The 20,764-nt window shown below is 43.5% G+C and overlaps 1 protein-coding gene across 4 annotated transcripts in view; it reads right to left on the bottom strand.

Moving 5' to 3' along the window:
• The window catches only part of CBFA2T2 (CBFA2/RUNX1 partner transcriptional co-repressor 2), a 49,648-nt gene that overhangs the window by 15,603 nt on the left and 13,281 nt on the right, over positions 1 to 20,764 (bottom strand). For 2 of the 4 annotated variants that reach the window (XM_088480653.1, XM_088480655.1), the window contains exon 2: positions 1,449 to 1,592. In XM_088480653.1, the coding sequence (XP_088336779.1) occupies positions 1,449 to 1,592 (144 nt within the window). Of the gene's footprint in view, positions 1 to 1,448; positions 1,593 to 9,049; positions 9,255 to 9,937; positions 10,559 to 20,764 lie in introns of those variants that run through there. The other 2 variants (XM_088480654.1, XM_088480656.1) reach the window with 2 other exon arrangements.

The raw sequence follows: 20,764 nt of genomic DNA on the forward strand, positions 1-20,764 counted from the left end.
ACCTACCAGTAAATTTTTTGGAGTGTGGGAGGAAACCAGAGCACCCGGAGGAAACCCAGGCAAGCACAGGGAGAGTATACAAACTCCACACAGGTAGGGCCGTGGTGGGAATCGAACCCATGACCTCAGCGCTGTGAGGCAGTAATGCTAACCATTACACCGCCTGTTATGCCCCGAGTAAGATTTTGAGGTGCATTCTGCATAAGAGACCGACCAATTGTTATTAATCTTAAGGCAGGATTGTACAAGTGTCTCTATAGGAATATGCTGAGGTTATTATAATTGTGTTTGGTATAGTCAGAGTTTGTCTATAGAAAGGATCATATTTTACCACTGAACATATATTGTGAATCACACTCACGGTTACTGTGTAGATAGTACAAGACGTAACACAGAAATATCACTTTTGAAGACAAATTGTAGAATAACTAGATTATCGATGCAACATGTTGCTGCATTACTGAGGTAATGTTAATGTCATTCTAGCATTTTTACGTTAAAGATAATACCATAAAGTATTTTTAATAAGGGAATCTGTTTCTATCATGCATCAGAGAAGGATCCAGGCTGAGCTCAGGTATACCCAGGGCCGGCAACAGAAATCATGGGGCCCTGTACACACTTTTTTTATGGGCCCCCCATCCCCAGTTCCATCGTTCCGTGTGTATGCACCTATAGGGTGAAGGGGAGAAGCATTGGATGACAGGGAAAGGGTGACAAATAGAGGGTAATTGGGAGAGAGAGAGACTCTTACTGTTCTTCTGCAAAGATGCTGAAGGGAACTTCTCCTGGCCGACGCAGCAGGAAGTGGAACACTGATATTTAAGCCGGGGCCGCCCGGTCACTAGAGTTTGACGTCAGGCCCCCGGCAACAGCAGTGTGAGAGAGTAGGTAAGAGGAGGGGACGGAGAAGACAGGAGGGGAAAAGAGAGGAGGAGAGCGATCAGACCGCCTCCTCATTCTGTGTTACGGCCCACAGCAGTGTACTACCGACGGACATTCCACCACTGACATAGTGAGCACTGCAGGCATGTTCCAGCCCCGTCTGCCTGTGATGGAACATGCAGTGACGGGGCCCGAACATGCCTGCACTGCAGTGCACCCTGCATCACTGCAGTAGCAGAGCAGGTAGCAGTTCCATTAGGTTTGTCTGGGGGTCCCTAGAATCTTGCGGCCCGGTACGGCTGTGCCCCTAGTCCCCCCCTGTTGCCGGGCCTGTGTATACCCCATTGTCTGTGTAATGATGCCCAGACATCTTGTACTATGGTCCAAATGGCATGCAAGCCGTATTTATCCACACATTAAAAAGGCAATATCAAGCACCATGTGTAGTTTAGAAGACAAGCCAAATAGTAAAGAGAGTTTAGAAAACTATAAAAATGAAAAAAAAATCTGAATACTTAACATGAGCTTTGACTACTTTAGCAAGATGATAACACTATACATACGTGATGAGGGCGGGAAAGATACTGGCCGTGGCCCACTTGGGTTCACAGGTGGCAAAGGTGCCATGGTAGGAGGAGAAGACCTAGAATGAATTTTCACTTCCATGGGGGACCCGGGCATTGCTGGCACCCTCCTGTCACCGGCAACTACAAATTAGCAGAACAGGGCAGAGTAAGAAAACAGAGATTCCTTAAGGCACAAGTAAATATAGTGTGTGTGATATTGCGAATATATATAATTATATAGCACGCATATACAAACAATTGCTATTTACTATTCTAAACTATACCATACATACAGAATATAATTATGCACATCACTATCTTACAAAGGCACAGGGTATCGTTGTACTATCAGCCAGGATACACATGTGATGTTAATACGTATGTGTACCAGCTGTCACCACCACAGGGACACCTGACCCAGATTACCATCTCCATTACCAGGCACTCAAATATAAAAATTAATACAATGCTTTTCTTCTGAAGCAGCACCATATTATGCATACAATGACAGGAAACAGGTAAAGATGGCCCTGCATGAGTGAGCGTACAATCTAAGGTGGACATTAACAATTTTGTAGCTACTATACGGAGACTACATGCCAATATCTCAAAAAGATATGGGGGAGTGAGAAAAACAACATATATTAAAAAAATGTCTGAAGTAATATACAATTAAATTTATCACATAACTTAATTGCGCATTAGTACAGTGTCCCATTGAACGTTTAGTATATTATATTCCTCAGTGTCTGACTGTATGCGAGTAAAGCTGGGCATACACATCCAGATAAAATGCCTGTCAGACCGACAGATATTTTGGCCGGGATGTACTAAGCTTGCGTGACCCTTCCGCCAGTCATCTCAACGTTACTAATCGCATGTGTACTAACATATGCGATTAGTATCACAAAGGACAGCTCTTGCGATAAGAGCTGCCCTTTGCGAAGCAGCCAACGCCGTGTGAGGGGGGTCTCCGTTTGACCCCGCCCCCTCCGAGCCCCGGGAGCTTCCTGCTGGTGACCTGTGCAGGAAGCCGCAGGCTCCTCCGATTTCTCAGTGTATTAGCCCGACATCTGCACTCCGCCCCCAGGGGAGGAGACATTTCCCTGTTCCTTCCATGGGAAGGAACACAGGAAATGTTTGTCTGTCAGCCACGGCTGGGCATACACTGCACAATGCGGCCGACATTGTACTCATAAATATTGCATCGGACGGGCATGCTGGACAATCCGACATGACCGACTGAGCGATATTTAACCCTCGGTCGCCCGCACATGCTACAATTATTGGGGCGATCCGCGGATATCGGATGGATCGTCCCGATAATTGTAGCGTGTATGGCCAGCATTAGTGTGTAGCAGCCATGGTTAGACTAATCTGTGTGTTAGTGGGTTCACAACACAAACATGCAGTCACAGTACAGTATTAAATCCTACAGTTAAGAAGCAATTGCATGATGTTTGGAAAAATATAGCTGGGCTCTGTAAACACAGAGTGCCTGCTATACTAAGTGCTCCATTTGCAAACATCCTCCTCAGACTTTCTCAAATATCCCCAGCCGCTCATTAAATATGAAATATCTTTGAATCTAAGAGTGACCCATGCTAGCTTTACAAAACTTCTGTCCCAATTAAGTGCAAAATGTAAAAAAAAATATTCAAATGGAATTATTATGAAATAGTCCCTTTCGATATGAGCTACCAGAAACAGGGTGTGGCTATGCATATAACATGTGCGTATGGGCATATCAGGGCTTGGTTAGGTCAGAGACGTGACCGAATTTGCCATGACTTGCCGATCGGAAAGAATGACAGCAATGCATTCCAACATGTTCCAGAAAGGACTTATGACAGACACACATATAAATATATATATAACACCTATATACACACACACACACACACACACACACACACACACAGTTATATACATGCCTAAGTATATGCACACAGAACGCTCCATTAAAAAGATTTGAAATAAAAGTATCTGACTCCAAACTTCCCAGAATCCTCCCTGTGTTTTTCCCCAAGCGCTGTGGTATAACCACTTTCCATCTGTTTCCCATTTCTGCCAAGCTGAGGTTTTCCTCTATGACATTAACCTTTAAAGTGCCAAAGTGAAAGACAATGCTTTATCCAATAGTAGTGTAACAAAAGCAATCACCACTGCACTGCAGATTTACAGCTACTGTAGATCACCAGCCTCTTTAGGCATTTTCTATACATCTCATTGGCTCTATCATTTACGCATCAAAAAACTGTCTGTACGACTTGTTAATGACACCCTATAACGCTATGGTACCCGGCTGGCCTTGACACGACATGAAAATTCCTCTAGAGGCTACCCTATTTTTAGTATACTTCTATTAAGTACTTATTGTTGGTCAGTACATAAAATAAGTAACAGAAACATAAAATGACATTTGCAGTGTTGTTATACAGTCTATTAGGGTGAAGTGTATAAGGGGTAAATGAGTTTAGAAAATGTAGCAACATTTCCCTCAAATTCTGGAACTGCAACATTTCAAAGGTATGCCTAATTATTCTACTGCGATATATAGAACAGCGCCCTTCTCATCCCTTATATAACCTACTATAAACATTTGTACATAAATTGTTCATACTTCACTAGACAGTCACACACACAGCAATTTTTCACGGTCATCAAGACCACCCCCATTCTCTTTTCCTTCAACTCATCGTCTAATTCTGTCTATGGGTGACTCCGGTTCACGTCTACTCTCTCTTCATTGTCAGAGAGAGAACCTCCTTGGGTCAGAAATTATGCCAGACGCCTCTCCAACCAATCATACCGCGAGATTTGCACACTGGGCTCACTGTCCTTGCCATCGGGCTGCACGTTGTAAGCCTGCCCTGTTGTGTGATAAGTCGCATATAGAAGGAAGCTTGGCCGTAACTAGGGTGTGGTGAAACATGTGCCATGGCACAGGGTACCGGAGGGCAGGGGGCGATTGTCAATTTTTTGTTTATAATCAATCTCACTTTAACTTCCTCTTCCTTGATCCTCGGCATCTCCAGACAGCCCCTATCACCTATTTGGCCGATTATCCCTCCATGTGGCCAACTCCGCAAGCACCGTCCTTGACATCATCCTGTATTTAACACACACACATTCTAAAATACTGTAATACCTGGGACTCAAGTCCACTGCTGATATTTGCTGCATGTACACTACAAGTAGCACTCTTTCTATACCTTTAGCCGGTGATCTACACTGCCAGCTCCAGGCTTGTGCACAGCTATTCTGATGGACAAATCCTGCTGTAGGTGCAGCTTTATCAGTGCTCTCCTTCGTCTAGAGCCGGTGAGTTCTACTGCATAATTATTGTGTATCATCACTGCAGCCACTGGATTTACACTGTATTTGGCATCAACACCAGGAGAAATCAGATTTGTCATGCCCCTTCCCCATGGCCAAGACCCTTTTTTGGGCGTACATCTTATGTCCCTATTTGAAAAATGTGGGGGGAGCCCCAATGCTCTTTCTGGTCCAGGGCACAAAAAGTCTAGTTACGGCTCTACAAGCTTATAAAAACAGAAGATAAAATCAGGATATATGCGAAAACTGCTGTACAGGCAACAACGCTAAAGCTGGCCATACACCAGACCAACTTTCCTCCAACCATCGAACTAGTTGGTTGGTTGGAATGAAAATCCGGTAATATATGGGAGCAAATGACAATCGGCGCTTTTTTTTTCCCCCTTTCTCTAACCCTAATCTTCACCCTAACCCTCCCTCCTGGTGCCTAACCCTAAACGTCGGGGTAGGTGCCTAAACTCTTACCAACAAAAAATATGTGTCGACCTTTTGACAATGTCAACTATTTGTACCTGTCGACCTTCTTACATGTCTACCTTCAGTGTGTCGACAATTTGTCCTTGTCGACCTATTGTCTGTCTAACATCTGGTGTCTACCTAGGTTTCTCCTTTGCGGATATTAACCATTACCGCCACTTTTTTGGGGTGATTCAATTGTTAGCACCTGTGGCTGTGACTAATGGGCGTCCAACAGAGCAAGTAATTGTTGCTCCGTTTGGGCACAACAGCTGCTGGCACCTGCATATATATCGGGAACCCGATATGTCTGTATTCTCACTGCGCATGCGCCGGCAACTGAGAAAGCTGAGTTTTCCGTTCCTTTATGAATAGTATAGTGATGCGACTCTTATACAAAGCGGGGGTCCTGCTGGGGAAGGAAGAACCTTCTCCACGGTAACCCCCTGTATGCATCGCCGACAGCTAAACAGGACTTTTCACTGCTTTATGAATAGACCCCATAGTGAAGAAGCTGCTCATAGCAACCAGTCTGCTTCTGTCATTTTTCTAGCTCAGCCTGTAAATGACAGAAGCTGGATGGCTCTCCAAAATTTTATAAATCTCCCTCAGCCCCTTATCTAGTTAAAAAACAAAACAAACACCTACCTTATCACTATTTATTTCTACATTATGGCTTCCACTTCTATCAGTCACCACCATAGCGCTCTACACATAAATGGAGAAGTTTGTACTAATTTGCTTTTAGTTCTTTTAAAAAGCCAACCCCACACAAAAATGGCTATGACTAATTAAAATCACCAAGATGGGTACTTGAGTCTAATAACACCTTTTATAGTATAGCGTTTGTTTCCATGGTTACCGATTATGCTTAGGAAGTATAGTTTTCACAAACTGTAACAGTGTGTTTGAGTTTTTCAGGCAAGTCCTATTTTTTTTTACTAATCGGGTGTTATTCCAGGAACCAGTATAACCATAATTATGGAAACATTAGGAATTGAGGTTACCCTTTAAAATACTTTTAATGCCCCCAAAAAATAGGATTAATGGGAGTAGTTTGGGGCACTATGGAAACACCTGTATGAAATATCAGAGGTGGTGCAGATATTATTGCTCATACTGAAGGACGTTGAAACCTGTGGGTTTACAAATTACACCTATATAGATAAAACAAATCTAAACCTAAAGCACTAAACTATCCCAGCAGGTAAGGAAAATGGTGGACATGACATAAAACAGCCTGCAAACAGTTCAGATATAACTATAAGATAGCCTACGTTAACACTAGGATTTCCAAAGAGAGTGAGAACAGATACATAAAAAGACATTTTTTAGTTTAAGATATAATATAACCAGTCTTACCAGGAAAGTATTAGGTGATCTTTAAGTTACTGACAAAAGGGCCAGGGGAAAAATTAGCTCTTCTTACAGACTACCAGTGTTGAGACTGGAAACATGCATTTAGTTGCAGGGTTTTGCTTGGGAAGGACTAATTGAAAACACAAAAGCGTACTCTCCCTTCCCCCCATATGTCACACACAGGAGTCAAGGACAACAGCTGATGCTATGACAGTCACCTGCAGGCAAAGGGGAGGCCAGAATGCAATGCTAATTCGCTTAAGAGACAATGGAAACAGATGAGCATGGGTGACTGGGATTATGGGTAATACAGGCTGCACCTGGTGTCAGTAGCAGAAGGGGGGCAACTTGCTGGGAGGCACGGTGTGCACATCTGTCACTATACTACAGCAAAGGGCTTATTTCCCTGCCTCCTGCAATCAACATAGGCTTTTTTATATGGGTCTCATTTGGTATAGAGATGCAACTGGTTGGATTTTTTTTTTATTCCTTCAAACTAGATAATGTTTGTATTACCATACCAAACACCCACTGGGGAAAAGAGCATCTATTATTCACTGTACTAAAAAATTAGCCTCTGACATTTCAGAGCTCATGTCAGTGCTCTGTCCAAGTATTACTATGAAGAGGGCTGGATTTATATTGTAAAAAGTAATCACTATCCAGATACCATCTAAAAATTCAAATACTGAGCAAGAAGGCAAACAAGAAACTACAACAACCCCACAACTTTGGATGGCCACCACTTGGGACAGTCCTGGCATATACATACATACATACATACATACATATACTGACTGTTACTGAAAGGATAATATGACAAGAGAAAATTTTTGTTTTATTATTTTACTTGTTTTATTTTTGACTGATATTTCTTTATAGGGTGGATACCTAAATGAAACAATACCGTATTATGTATTATTTGTAATGCCTCATACACACTAGACGATGTGTGTATGCGGCGATATAGTGTGTGGCGGGACCCGGCGGGGGTACCGACATCGGCCACGACTAACGTCTGCAGGAGGTGGGGGGCAGGGTCATGCTGCATTCGGCAGCATGGCATCGTTAATGATATCCCCAGATTGAGCTGCATATTCAGCCGACTGGGGATATCGTTAAAGACCCACGGGAGCACGCATCGTTGGTCGTTCAGTGCATACACACTGGACGATATGAACGATAACGTTATCGCTCATAAAAGTGTGTATGCCCCTTATGGGTTAGAACTTCGCAATATCTTTAGTTATTGCATTGCAAGCTGTGTTTGTTTTCTTTTTATGTTGACTTATGTCTGGAAGTATGCAGATACATCAGGTGTCCATAGAGCCTGGAAGGACAGTATGTCTCTCACATTATCTATCTATGAAGAGTAACGCTAAATCATAGACACATGTACATGTAGACCTAGCCTTCCCATGACAAAATAAAAAATCATTGATGTTTATTTTGTCCATGACCACCTTCCGCATTATATTTTCTAGACCACTTTAATATTGAACCAACCAATTTTTTGTGACAGTCTCTAGGTCATTGCTCTTGCTTACTTTAAGCTTAAAACACATTAAGAATGTTAGTAATATAATTTAACAAAGTAAATAAATGTGAAGATACTATAGTGATTTCTTACAAATTCCATAACACATTCCTCCCAGAATTCTCTGAGTTAAAAAATTCTAAATAATATAAAACAAAAAGTGAATACCTATGTGCCTCCTATATTTTTAATGTGTTTTATGCTTACAAAGCTACCATTATTTATCGACATGAGAGTCAGCAAAACATTAGGCAGCTCATGCACATATAATTCCTAAATACGGGAAACTCTAATAACTGAACCAGTTGAAATATCACTCAAAATCCACAAGATTCCTTTAAATCTACTTAGTCTTAGATACATGATGGCAGATAAGAATTGCTGGGCCCTTCTAGTGTGGCAATATTTTGAAGGTGTGTATTTTGAATTTTCTTTGTCCTTGCATATGGGGGAGGTCCTAACCTATATCCACACTCACCAGTAACATACCAATTAGTTACATACTGCAGGTATAAAAACATAGCCAATAGTGCTTTACAGATAGGAAACAGATGTCTGAAAACTGAAAAGCAATACTGTGCGTGTGTGTGTGTATACACACACATTGTATATACACACACACGCAGGCGTATGCACATACATACATACATACTTATGTACATTCATAAACAATTAAAAATCATCCCTATGGTTAAAAGGTGAATTTCAAAACATTAATCAAGACTGGTGACAAAGCATAACTGTAAACAGTTTATTATTTTTATCATTATGTTCAGCCTAAAAATTGCCATTAACCCTTTCTGTGAGAAGAGTCTAAAAGGTATCTGCAATACAGAAAAGATTATCAATACACATTCAAGGACATAGGAAGGTAGCAGAGGAGTGCGTTGAAATGCAAGCAACTTACCGTCTGGTATCTGCAGGCGTGGAATTTTAAATAGGATTTTTTCTTGGGTGTAGTGGAGTGGGATACCCCTCCGCCCCTGCGTGTGTTTAACACATCTGTGATTCCTCAGTGTGTTGGAAAAAGCAGGACTGTGTTGGCGCAGATGGACTGCAGATGTGTTGTCAAACTGAATTATTCCCCCCCCCCTCGTTTCTTCTGCCAAAGAGAGACACCCCCTCCTGTCTATATCTGCCTGGCGCGCTCACTCTCTCTAGCTCTGTTACTAGGGCTGACTGCATTTCCATGTCACAAGATATACACCTACCGCTGGCTCAGAGCCAATAGGGCTGTAAAGTCCTTAATACATGTAGGGCTTTCATGGCTGGGTGCACCAGCAGGGATGTCTCCTAGCCAAGAGCATCAAACAGAGGGGTGGGTGAGAGAAGGTTAGAACTGTCTTCTGTCACTAAGCCCAGCAGTATATTGCAGAGCAAGGGAAAAATTGATTTGTCTATATTTATCTATGGCCCATGATTCTTTCCAAATTAAAGCCCTTTTGGCTAGTTAAATCGCTTTGCAGAGAATATTTAAGCATTCACATCGGTCTCTGTCCCAGGTGGTTTAGAACCTATATTCCCTACCACATAATTCCCGCGTTCTCAAATTAGGGAATTGGGTTATGAGCAGGACTTCTGACACAGTGAGCAGTGGTACATAGGATATACCTCCCAAACGTTCACTGTTCACTTTTCTGATTCTACCTCCACTTCGCTACTTCTATCAGTTGGAGTACCACAAGGTTCCGAATTAGGTCCACTGCTTTTCTCAATACATACCACCTCTCTTGGCAAACTAATCAGCTCTTTTGGTTTTCAGTATCATCTGTACGCGGACGATACTCAAATTTACCTATCCTCCCCAGATTTGTCACCATCTGTGCTGGTCCGTGTCACTGAATGTCTCTCTGTCATTTCATCTTGGATGTCATCTCGCCACCTCAAACTTAATATTTCTAAAACAGAATTAATTATATTTCCACCGGCCAATAGCAGTTACCAACCTGACATCTTGACAATCAACCCCACCCCACCCCACCAGCTCGCTGCCTAGGTGTCATCCTTGACTCTGAACTGTCTTTTGTTCCCCACATTCAAACTGTCTCTAAATCCTGTTACATACATCTAAAAAACATAGGCAAAATTCGACCATATCTTACACAAGACAGTGCAAAAACTCTAATACATGCACTCATAATTTCCCGCATTGACTATTGCAATAGTCTCCTTATTGGTCTTCCCAAAAACAGGCTCTCCCCACTACAATCCATTTTCAATGCAGCTGCGAGGTTGATCTTTCTCACCAAACGTTCAGTGTCTGCTGATCCACTCTGTCAGTCCCTCCATTGGCTGACGGACTTCTACCGTATTCAATTTAAAATACTTACACTCACACATAAAGCTATTAACCAAACCACACCAACATACATCTCTTTACTTATCTCAAAATATCTTCCAACCCGACATCTCCGCTCTGCACAAGATCTGCATCTCTCATCCCTGCGCATTACTTGTTCCCATGCACGTTTACAGGACTTTTTTCGGGCTGCACCCACCCTGTGGAATGCCCTCCCAGGCACAATAAGACTTTCCACTAGTTTGCAAACATTCAAGCGGTCTCTGAGAACTCACCTCTTCAAAACAAGCTTATCAGATTCCAGGACCACCCACCTAACCTTTATAGCTCCCTATCTAACTCTCTTCTTATAGTAAACACCTATCACATCTTCTCTTTCTTCAATTTAACATCCTCCTAACCCTAGGCCAACTTTCCAATGTGATTGGATTATACAGCCCACCAAGAACATCTGCAATCGGGCTGGACCAATTTGCAATATGTAGCACCTATCCTTGTGTATCAACACCTATTTCCCTATAGATTGTAAGCTTGCGAGCAGGGCCCTCTTACCTGTATGTATGTATGTATGTATGTATGTATGTATGTATGTATGTATGTCTTATACAACCCAGTATAATGTTGATTCAAATTGTAAAGCGCAACGGAATTTCCTGCGCTATATAAGAAAAACTGTTAATAAATAAATAATAAATAAACGTCCTGCACATCAGAGCAAAGACCCTAAATAAGGACAGCTGGGAGATATGCTACCACACGGACACACACACACACACACACGTTCACCCTAACCCAATTACAGCAGTCATGTCTATAGTTACTATGTATTTATTTAACAATATGAAATGTGTAAAAAAGTGAATACACTGCACAATTAGTAGCTTGTAAAAATTACCTTTAGAGATTCTTTTGCATCATGTGTAAGGAAATTTAACCCACTCCCTCTTTAGAATGCTACCATTTGTAGTGTTCATTCTAGCACCCTGCAGCTGTCATAACCCGTGCAGTTCCTCTTCCCTGCCTGGGGTGTCGAGCTACAGACCAGAGTGTGCTAGAAGCACCAGAGCAGAGAGTGATAACCCAGGCAGGATAGAGGATCTGCATGGGTTGTGACAGGTGCAGGGTGCTAGAATGAACACTACATTAATGTTTGAGGGCATTCGTATAACTTTATACACCCCTCGCTTAAAGATCAACATCAGAAAATACTTGGCCATTTCAAAATCTTAGTCCTTTACTTTTTCACCCATTCAGTTGTATATTTGCTGGTGGGGCCTACTGTCCCATTGTATGATCTAATTACAGACAGGTTTCAGCTGTTGGCAGGCAGTCTCACACATTCCTTTTAAATACTATGTTATTGTGACAAGTTCATATGTGGTACGCCGGGGTGGACGAGTATGCACAGATAAGTATAGATGGTATCTTACAGTAGAGATGGCAGTTCCAGTGAAACAATCTTTCTCCTGGCAACAACTCGACCGGCTTGTCCTTCTCAGACTGTAGCAGAGAGGGAAGGCCCATACACTTTAAAATGATTTACCATGACAACCTTAAAAAGCAGCATAATAAGGTATACAGCAAATTACGATCAGCATACAAATGACATGGGACTTCACACTAAGAAAAAGCAACAAACAAGTAGAATATAATTACCACTATGAAAATGACATGCAATGTGACACAGATGGGAAAATAATATGCATTATTTTCATCAATACTTGTAAATGCTGCGTGACTGGCCCATGTGCTTCGATGGTACAGATATTTACGCAGAAGAGCGACACTGGACGGATATGAGAAAGCAGCAGGGGCATTCTTATGCCGCCTGAGCTTTGACAGGCATAGCTGTGTTCCAAGCCAAATCGCAGCTTCAATCACGTTAGCGTCCTCTGCTAAATCAGGCCCTATGTCTCTTTCCAGTGATTAGCAAAACTCAGTAAGTTGTGGCTTAGACTTACAAAGGGACGTTTTCCTTCTAGGCTCAGTAACCTGTCAGCCTGCACAGATCATCTATGGTCACCAGGACTGCAATGCGGTCTACAAAGTGTCCCTGCTTGACACTGCCAGGACTCAGCTGCGGTCCTCAGTGCTCCACAAAGCAGGTACTCAGTAGCCCTGTCTCCCAGCGCCACTTCAGCGACGTCTCTTGCCTAGTCTCCTTTGTCAGACCAGTGGTACTCCCCCCCCCCCCCCTGCTCGCCAGACCTGCCCCTCAGAGTTCTCACTTCACACTGCACATTTCCAGACAAGAAGTCTTTCACTTGCCTTGATGTGTTCCTTGTGCTACACAGCATCACAAAGTGTTGGCCTCCGGTATTGCAGGGTCCATAGGCTTCAATAGGAAGCCAGGGGTATCAGATATGGTGCACTCAATCATTGTGAGGAAACCAGGTGCTGTGGTTGCAAAACTCTTCTCTTGAAGTGAATTTGCTGAACACCCACTCCTGGCAAAACTGGCAACCATTCTTTATGTTCGCTCTATAAATGGTTCTCACTGTATAATGGTGACCTTCAAATGTAGTTACAATGGCGTTTCCAGGCTGAGGAGCAGCAACAATAGCTGCTATGATCAAATAATGCCTGGCACTTAATCAGTAGCACCTTAGTCAAATGATCACCTTTGTGATCTTCCTTGTGTTTTTGCATAAATATACACAAAAACGATATAATGCTTCATTTGTCACATGAAATTTTATTTATCAAACTTTAGTATTTGATGAGGACTAGACAATCTTAATTATGTGTAAAAAATTTTTGGGAAGTGGGTATTTTGTCATACGACTGTGTATGGTATATGGTCTATTTAATGCACGTTGTCACTAATAGTTAGAAAAAAAATGTATAGAAACAAAAGAAACTTGTACCCACATCTTCTGCCAAACACTGTTCTAATAGATAGCATGCAGTATAGCACATACAGTATTGCATCATCCCCTTAAAAGTGATTTGTCCACACACAGAGCTAACATAGCAACTGCTGGAAACTGGCAGCTACTGTTGGTAGAAGGAAACTGCAGCACTCTCCTGCATGAGTGTGTGTGTGTCTGGTGTTAGGGAAAGGAAAGCTGAGGCGCCCTTCCTCTTCCTAATAGAACAGGAGAGTGTGTATAGCAACGATTAACCCTTCCTATCATGCAGGGCTGCTGTGTAATATCCATAAAGAAGACGACATTTATAGTGCTTTGAACTGACAGTTTTTAATTGATAAAATTATTGAATATATTAAAGAACTGTGCTACCTAACAACTTACTGTTCTGCATGGTGTGGGAAATTCAGTCTACTCACTGAGATGCTCTGAATTACCACCAGGTATATACATACTTGTCTGGTCTCCGGGAGACTCCCGTATTTTGGGTAGCTCTCCCACAGCACAGAAAGTAGCCAGACCTCTCGGATCCACCCACTTCACAGTGAATCGCGACATTATGGTGCCATTCCCTAACGCACAATGCTGTATATTGCATAGTACAGCAGAAGTGGGGCCAGTATGATGTGATTAACTGCGCCACTACTCCACATCTCCCACCTGGGCCTCCTCCTACAGCATTACCCGGGCGGCCTGGGTAAAAAGTTGGCAAGTATGAACATACAATAATTATGAACTATGTTAAAATCTGTTTAAGGCTCAGAGCATATAGTAAAATGCTGTCATATACGGAAAGGGGTTAGGCACCATCGGGGGGGAAGTTAGGGGTTAGGCATCCCCCCCGGGAGATTAGGGTTAGGCACCAGTAAGGAAGGGTTAGGGTACTTACCACCTCTAGTCAGGATCTTCACCATTCAGCCTTTCATTGTCGGTATTCGAACCGGCAGCTATTCAGCCGCTGGCATTTCATACCGATTCTTGTTATAGGAATGCACTTTCAATAACACATAGAACATCATGCTGTAGGTAAACCTTGATATGCATTGATGAACATGCTGCCAATACCAATTTCAGACATACGACCCGGGAATTTCCTTGCTCATTCCTCTAGACACCCTATCACACTACACCTGAGACTCAGGAAATTCCCAGGTCAACCCCATTTAGCCATAAGCCGGGTCTGCCCTGGCATTCTAACAGCCAGGGCTTCCATGTTGCTCTCATGTCATGCTCATACATAAACACACATACACACAAACGTTACACTCATACCCCCTATTGCTATCACACACCCCTTCTCCAGCTACCAGACCTCGCAACAACAGGCAGTATCTCTGTAGCTAGTGTGCACCGGCTGCTTCTACACACTGCAGCACTTGGTCTTCACCTCTTGTTATAAGGATTGTGAAACCACTGATTCTCTCCCCAGATCCAGCACTGACAGTTTTTTTTTCATGTTGCAGGAGGACGCCCTGCCCCCTCCAGGCAGCGCAACCCCTCCAGACAGCCCAGAACAGCCAACCAGAGGCCTCTAGGTATAACCAGGGAGTAAGATCCTGGGTCGTACCATTCAGACTTAACCCGGGTAGGGGTGTGCCTTTCAGACATAAGCGAGACCTGTGTAGTTTGGCCGAGGCCCGGCAAAAACCTGGGAATCTCGCTATGTCTGAAAGGGGTACTACAGTCTGTCACAGTACAAGATTTCGATGACACAGACTAGCATTTTTATGTCTAGCAGCCCTAAAAAAGAAAACAAAAAACTCCTTATACCTGGTTACAGGGTACAAAAGAAAAAATACAGTAACTAAAACTATATCAACCAAACAAGGGCAGTCTACTTGCTTAGCTAACAGATGGAATATTTATTCTTTTGGCGTACAAACTAATGGAAGGCATAGCAATTTTCCTCCAGAGTAGAGAAAGGAGTACAGGCTGCATTCATTTGGAGTATTACTCATGTGTTCATCTCCCAGCTTGAGTAGAAGACATAGAATTATTGGGTGTGGTATATTTTATCGATATCCACCATGTCGACATAGTTGTAATGTCGACCTTCGATGTACATTATGTCAACACTGAAAAAATGTCAACAGGATTAGAATGTAGACAAAAAGGTCCCTGGTGGTCTAATGGTGACTTACCTGGTTTTGCAGGTCCAACGGCTCCAGTGAGGTCTTCCGGGTCCAGCAATCAACTGATTAGGACTTCCAGCGGATCCAGTGATACTTCCGGCAGTATCGCTAATGCTAACCTTCCCCCTAGTGCCTAACCCTAACCCTCCACTGCCAGTCCGTGCAGAATGTCAGAATTGTGAACATGTCAACATGCTGACATGTTCAATGTCGACATTTTAATATTGTAAATGTCTACAGATTGCTACATCCCAAATTATCAGCCTCCATATGACGACATAACACTGATCACTGATCATGAAATGGCTATACAGAGAGAAAGCGCTGTAGTTCAGTGATATGCAGTACGTGGGCCAAGGCTGCATGCAAATACACCCCACATCCCCTTCAGAACTTATTTCTAATGAGTCTGGGATGACGCCCCCCCCCCCCCACTGAGTTTTGCCACATTGTATGTAGCAGACTATCCTATGGTTGATAGGGGTGGTAGAATTTGTGGAAAACATGTCGACATTGTTTGCATGTTGACATTTAACATGGCGAGACTGACTGAATGCAGACAATGCAATTTTATGGTTACCCTAAAGGCCAGTACACACTAGACTATGTCTAGTGTGTACCAGCCTCGTTAGCGGCGGGATCCGGCAGGGTGCCAACATCGGCAAGTGCATACACATTTGCCAATGCCGGCAGCGATGGAGCGACAGCAGGGGCCATGCTCCATTCGGCAGCAAGGCCCCCGCTGACAAGATCGTCTGTCAGACCGGTGTACAGATCTGACGGGTGATGTCGTTGAAGACATGCGGGAGCATACATAGTCAGCAACATAGCCGGTACACACTGCCCGATGTGGACGATATGTCGTCCGATTAGCCAGATTGGACGACATATCGTCTAGTGTGTACCTGGCTTATCTCCAACCCTCATCCAAACCCTAAATTTATGTGTTGACATTCACCATGTCAACAGTCCGACAATGTCGACATGGTTAATGTCAACATTCTGAACTTGTCGACATTGTGAATGTCAGCACTTAGGGTACGACCAATTAGGTACGATTATTTCACACCCGCTGTATGCCGCACTTGTGGTGCCTCCCGACTTGTACACTTCTGTTCGAGGCCCCATAGGGCTGCGAGCAACAATGTGCAAGTCCGGGGTGAGATCGAGCTGGGAAGGGGGTGACCTGCTGCACCGTTGCCAGCGTTTCTATGCCAATGCAACAGCAATTTGCCCCTTCAGACCATGTGAAATTATGGTGTCAACATTCTGAATGTCGGGATTATGACTGTATACCAGTTTATAAAGAGGTCTTCTTATTCTGTTACCGGCCATGCATTGCTGTTTGGTACCACGCACTGGTTCTGTGATTTCACAATACATAATAAATTCTTACATGGTGGACTAGGAGTCCAATTACCAAATGAGGCTCCAGAAAAAGCTTATCTATTTTGCACATTTTAGAACCTCAAGAACATCTAGCAGCCAGTTTGGAAAAGAAACTCTGGCCCCCATTTACCAACGAAGCATAACCCTTTTAGCACTCGCTAAAGTGGTTATATCCTTGTTTCTGCATTTAACAAACAGCAGTAATCTAAGACTACCACCGTTTGTCACAGCATCGCGAGCAATGCGGTCCCTATTGCCGGCAATGGAGACCCGGAGGTGTCTTTCCGGCTTCAGCGAAGCCTTCCAGGCACTGCCGGGTCCCCGTGTCATGCACATGCGCAAACGGACCTTCGTGCATGCGCATAACACCGGAGCCTGCCGCTGGCAGCTTTAGCCTGCTAGCAACCGAGCAGAGGACCTCTCCATGGACTTCGCCAGGGGGGTAAGTATTGGTAAATACCTGTGAATTTTTCGTTAGTATCACAGTTATCCTAAACGAAAAATGTCGCTGATATTTGCCTTCGTTGGTAAATGAGGGCCTACGAAACAAAAAACATATTTGCAGAGACCTGAAAAAAAAAAAAAAAACATGTCATGCAGTCTGGTCTTGCTTCTTTTATATAGAATGCAAACAAAGAGCAGTACTGATGTCTCAGGAAAAAAGTTTGGTTTACTGAACAGGACATAGGGGGTGATGCATCAAAACAGTGTGGACAGGTGGAGAAGTTGCCCCTAGCAACCAATCAGCTCATACCTATCATTTTATAGAATGTACTTGATGAATGCTACAATGCTATGGGCAACCTCTTCACTCTTCTCACTGCTTTAAACATCAACTCCATGAAATTTTAGGTTACCTATAGGTATTAGAAAATATCTCAAGACATTACACCATACTTGCCTACTTTTGAGAAAGCAATTCAGGGAGATTGTGAAAACAACACCTATGAGCGCGGCGGTTAAGTGGACGTGTACTGCTACATCTGATAGGCATGTCATAAAATGGACTTACATCCATATCTAACTGAGCCCCCAAATCAGTTATGCTGGCCATACACGCTACAATTATCAGGGCGATCCGCCTGATATCAGCGGATCGCCCCGATAATTGTAGCGTGTGCGGGCGACCGAGGGTTAAATATTGCTCGGTCGGGCATGCAGGATTGTCCAGCATGCCCGTCCGATGCGATATTTACCCGGTAACTGTCGGCCGCATCGGGCAGTGTATGCCCAGCGCGGCCGACAGACAAACATTTCTTGTGTTCCTTCCTATAGAAGGAACAGGGAAATGTCTCCTCCCCCGGGGGCGGAGCGCGGATGTCGGGCTATACACTGTGAGATTTCTCTCACAGTGTATGCCGGCGACATCTGCGGCTGGCAGCCGGCCAGATAAAACGTCTGTCGGTCTGACAGACATTTTATCTGGCTGTGTATGCCCAGCATAAGATCTATTTGTTGATAACAATACACTGATACTTTTCAGAAAATGCATGTAGCCATAGGGATCATTGTGTCTTATAACCAAGGCAGGTAAATGATACTAATTATCCCATTTGAATGTAAATATCTCTGTTATTTTTATGTAGCTTCATAATGGGGGTAAGGTGCAATCAGGGAGATTGCTACTATTTCAGGGAGCCTCGCTGATAATCAGGGACTGTTGGCAAGTATGCATTACACTTGGTAGTGATTGCCAATTTACCAATGATGTGTTGATAGATCACAATCTTCTAATTATTGGTAAAACCTACAAAATAACTGCTTCTGTAGATATGGACTGTGGAAAAATTTTATTCTGCCAGGGCTGGCATCAGGGAGGTACATTTGTACAGACCTGTCCAGACAGGGTTACTGGCTGTGCCAGTGCTCCTGATGCAAACTGCTTTTGATTCACTGTCTGCCTATGATTTACTGGTAGACTGATTCAGGAGCAGTCACGGCCACGTTATTCGACAGCAGAGCAGGATGAAAGGGGATGTACTTGCCACTAACCCACCTCTAAGGAGGCTTTCATCGTGTGCATAGGCTACTGCTTTGTGAGCGTTCCCAGTCCGCCCCACCTCTACTTCCCTTATACTGCTTTTAAATTCCGGGTCTGACCCAGAGGTTGGAACACGGTTCCAAGCCGTATCAGACCTGGAATTTAGCCGGCGCAGACACAGGATATTCCCGTGTTGGCGTCGTTCACACCGGAGCCGGGTCTGCAGTGACCCAGCTCTTCCGGCGTGGAAGTGGAAGCTTGGAGATGACGCCATCTCCAAGTGCCACTGAAGACGGCCAATCGGCCATAGTGAACTGGATCGCGCCATTTACACTGCAGGCTTTCACGAGTCATTCCCATGTTAAACCCTGCAAGTTACCTGGGTTGGATTGCCGGGTCACTCGACCCAGGAATCCAACTAGGTTCCCTTTTACACCAAGGAGCTACCGGGTTAACCCTGCAATAATCCGGGTTTTAGCTCTGGTGTAAAAGGGGTATTATTCTCCTCTACCCCCACTTTCTCCATTGAACCGTAATATAAATCCAACCCATCCACCGTCATTTCACATTTTGTTTCCTGCACACCCGATTCTATTTTCCCTCCATGTTAGGATCATCCTCTGTATCTGCAACTTTCTGCCCCCTTTCACTTTGTATCATCTATGTAAATTTGTTTGATGCACTTAAATATATAAATCAATGTTATGGTCAAGGCACACAAGTATCCTGTCACATGCTGGCCCTTCATAGTACAATTTGTTCAAATAGGTCTAGATATTAAATAGAATAGAATATATATGTATTTAAAATTTTGAGTGCGTGGTTGGGCTCATTGTTTACATGGGATGAGAATCACCAGCGGCAATGGTCAAGCTCGTTATAAGAAAACTTTAGAATGTAAACGCTCACGAGCAGGGCCCTCGTCCCTCACGTGCTTCTCCCCCTACTTATAGTATCATTTACTCCTAACTCCCCACAACGGCACCTAACACCTGGTTGCTCATGTCCTGCAGCTATGGTTATAAACCATGTCCTTGTCCTACATTGTTTTGTATTTCTATTAACTGTTTTTCTTGTGTGCTCATTTATGTACTGTGTAAGGCACTGCAGAACCTTTGTGGCGCCATATAATTAAAGGATAATAATAATAATAATAATAATAATAATAATAATCACTAAGATCCAGGATAACCAGTAGGTGACAGTTGGGAGTAGTAGTTCTATCAGAGCTGGATATCCAGTAGTGAGCTCCTGTGCTCCCCTGGCCAGAGAGAAAGACAGGGCCATGGCAACCACTACAATACCCAGGGAAGAGAGCCCATTGCATGGCAGGAGTCACACCCAGAATTAGGCAGTGTGACCAGGCAAGTGATGTTTTACCATGCAGCGCCCATGAAAGGAGTGTGTTCTGTAGCTGCAAGTCAACAGGGGGTCCTTATTTAAAACTAAAGATCCCAGTATCCTTTACAGGGGAGCAGCTGCAGAAGAAGCATTGTATATTGGCTATAGAGAACCTTGTGTTATAGACACAGTAGAGATCCCCATAGTGAGACAAGGAAGAGGCTGTGTAAATGCACTATGCAGACACCATATAAAGAAAATATGAAATACACAGAGACACAGACCTGGGGGATAAGGAAGCTGCACAAAATCTGCTGAGGAGCAAAGAAAGGTAGAGTACAAGAAGATCCCTTTGAAGAGTAATAACACTTGTGAAGAGTTAGATGGCAGCTAAAGTTAGAGAAGTGTCAGCTGCATTGGTGACAAGGCTGCATGTATTATTATTACTACCAGTTATTTATATAGCGCACACGTATTCCGCAGCGCTTTACAGAGAATATTTGGCCATTCACATCAGTCCCTGCCCCAGTGGAGCTTACTATCACATTCTCACACACATACACACTAGGGTTAATTTTTATGTTTGGAGCCAATTAACCTACTAGTATAT

Source organism: Taudactylus pleione, unplaced genomic scaffold (assembly GCF_031769625.1).
Source record: "Taudactylus pleione unplaced genomic scaffold, aTauple2 ptg000256l, whole genome shotgun sequence".
NCBI classification, from domain to species: domain Eukaryota; kingdom Metazoa; phylum Chordata; class Amphibia; order Anura; family Myobatrachidae; genus Taudactylus; species Taudactylus pleione.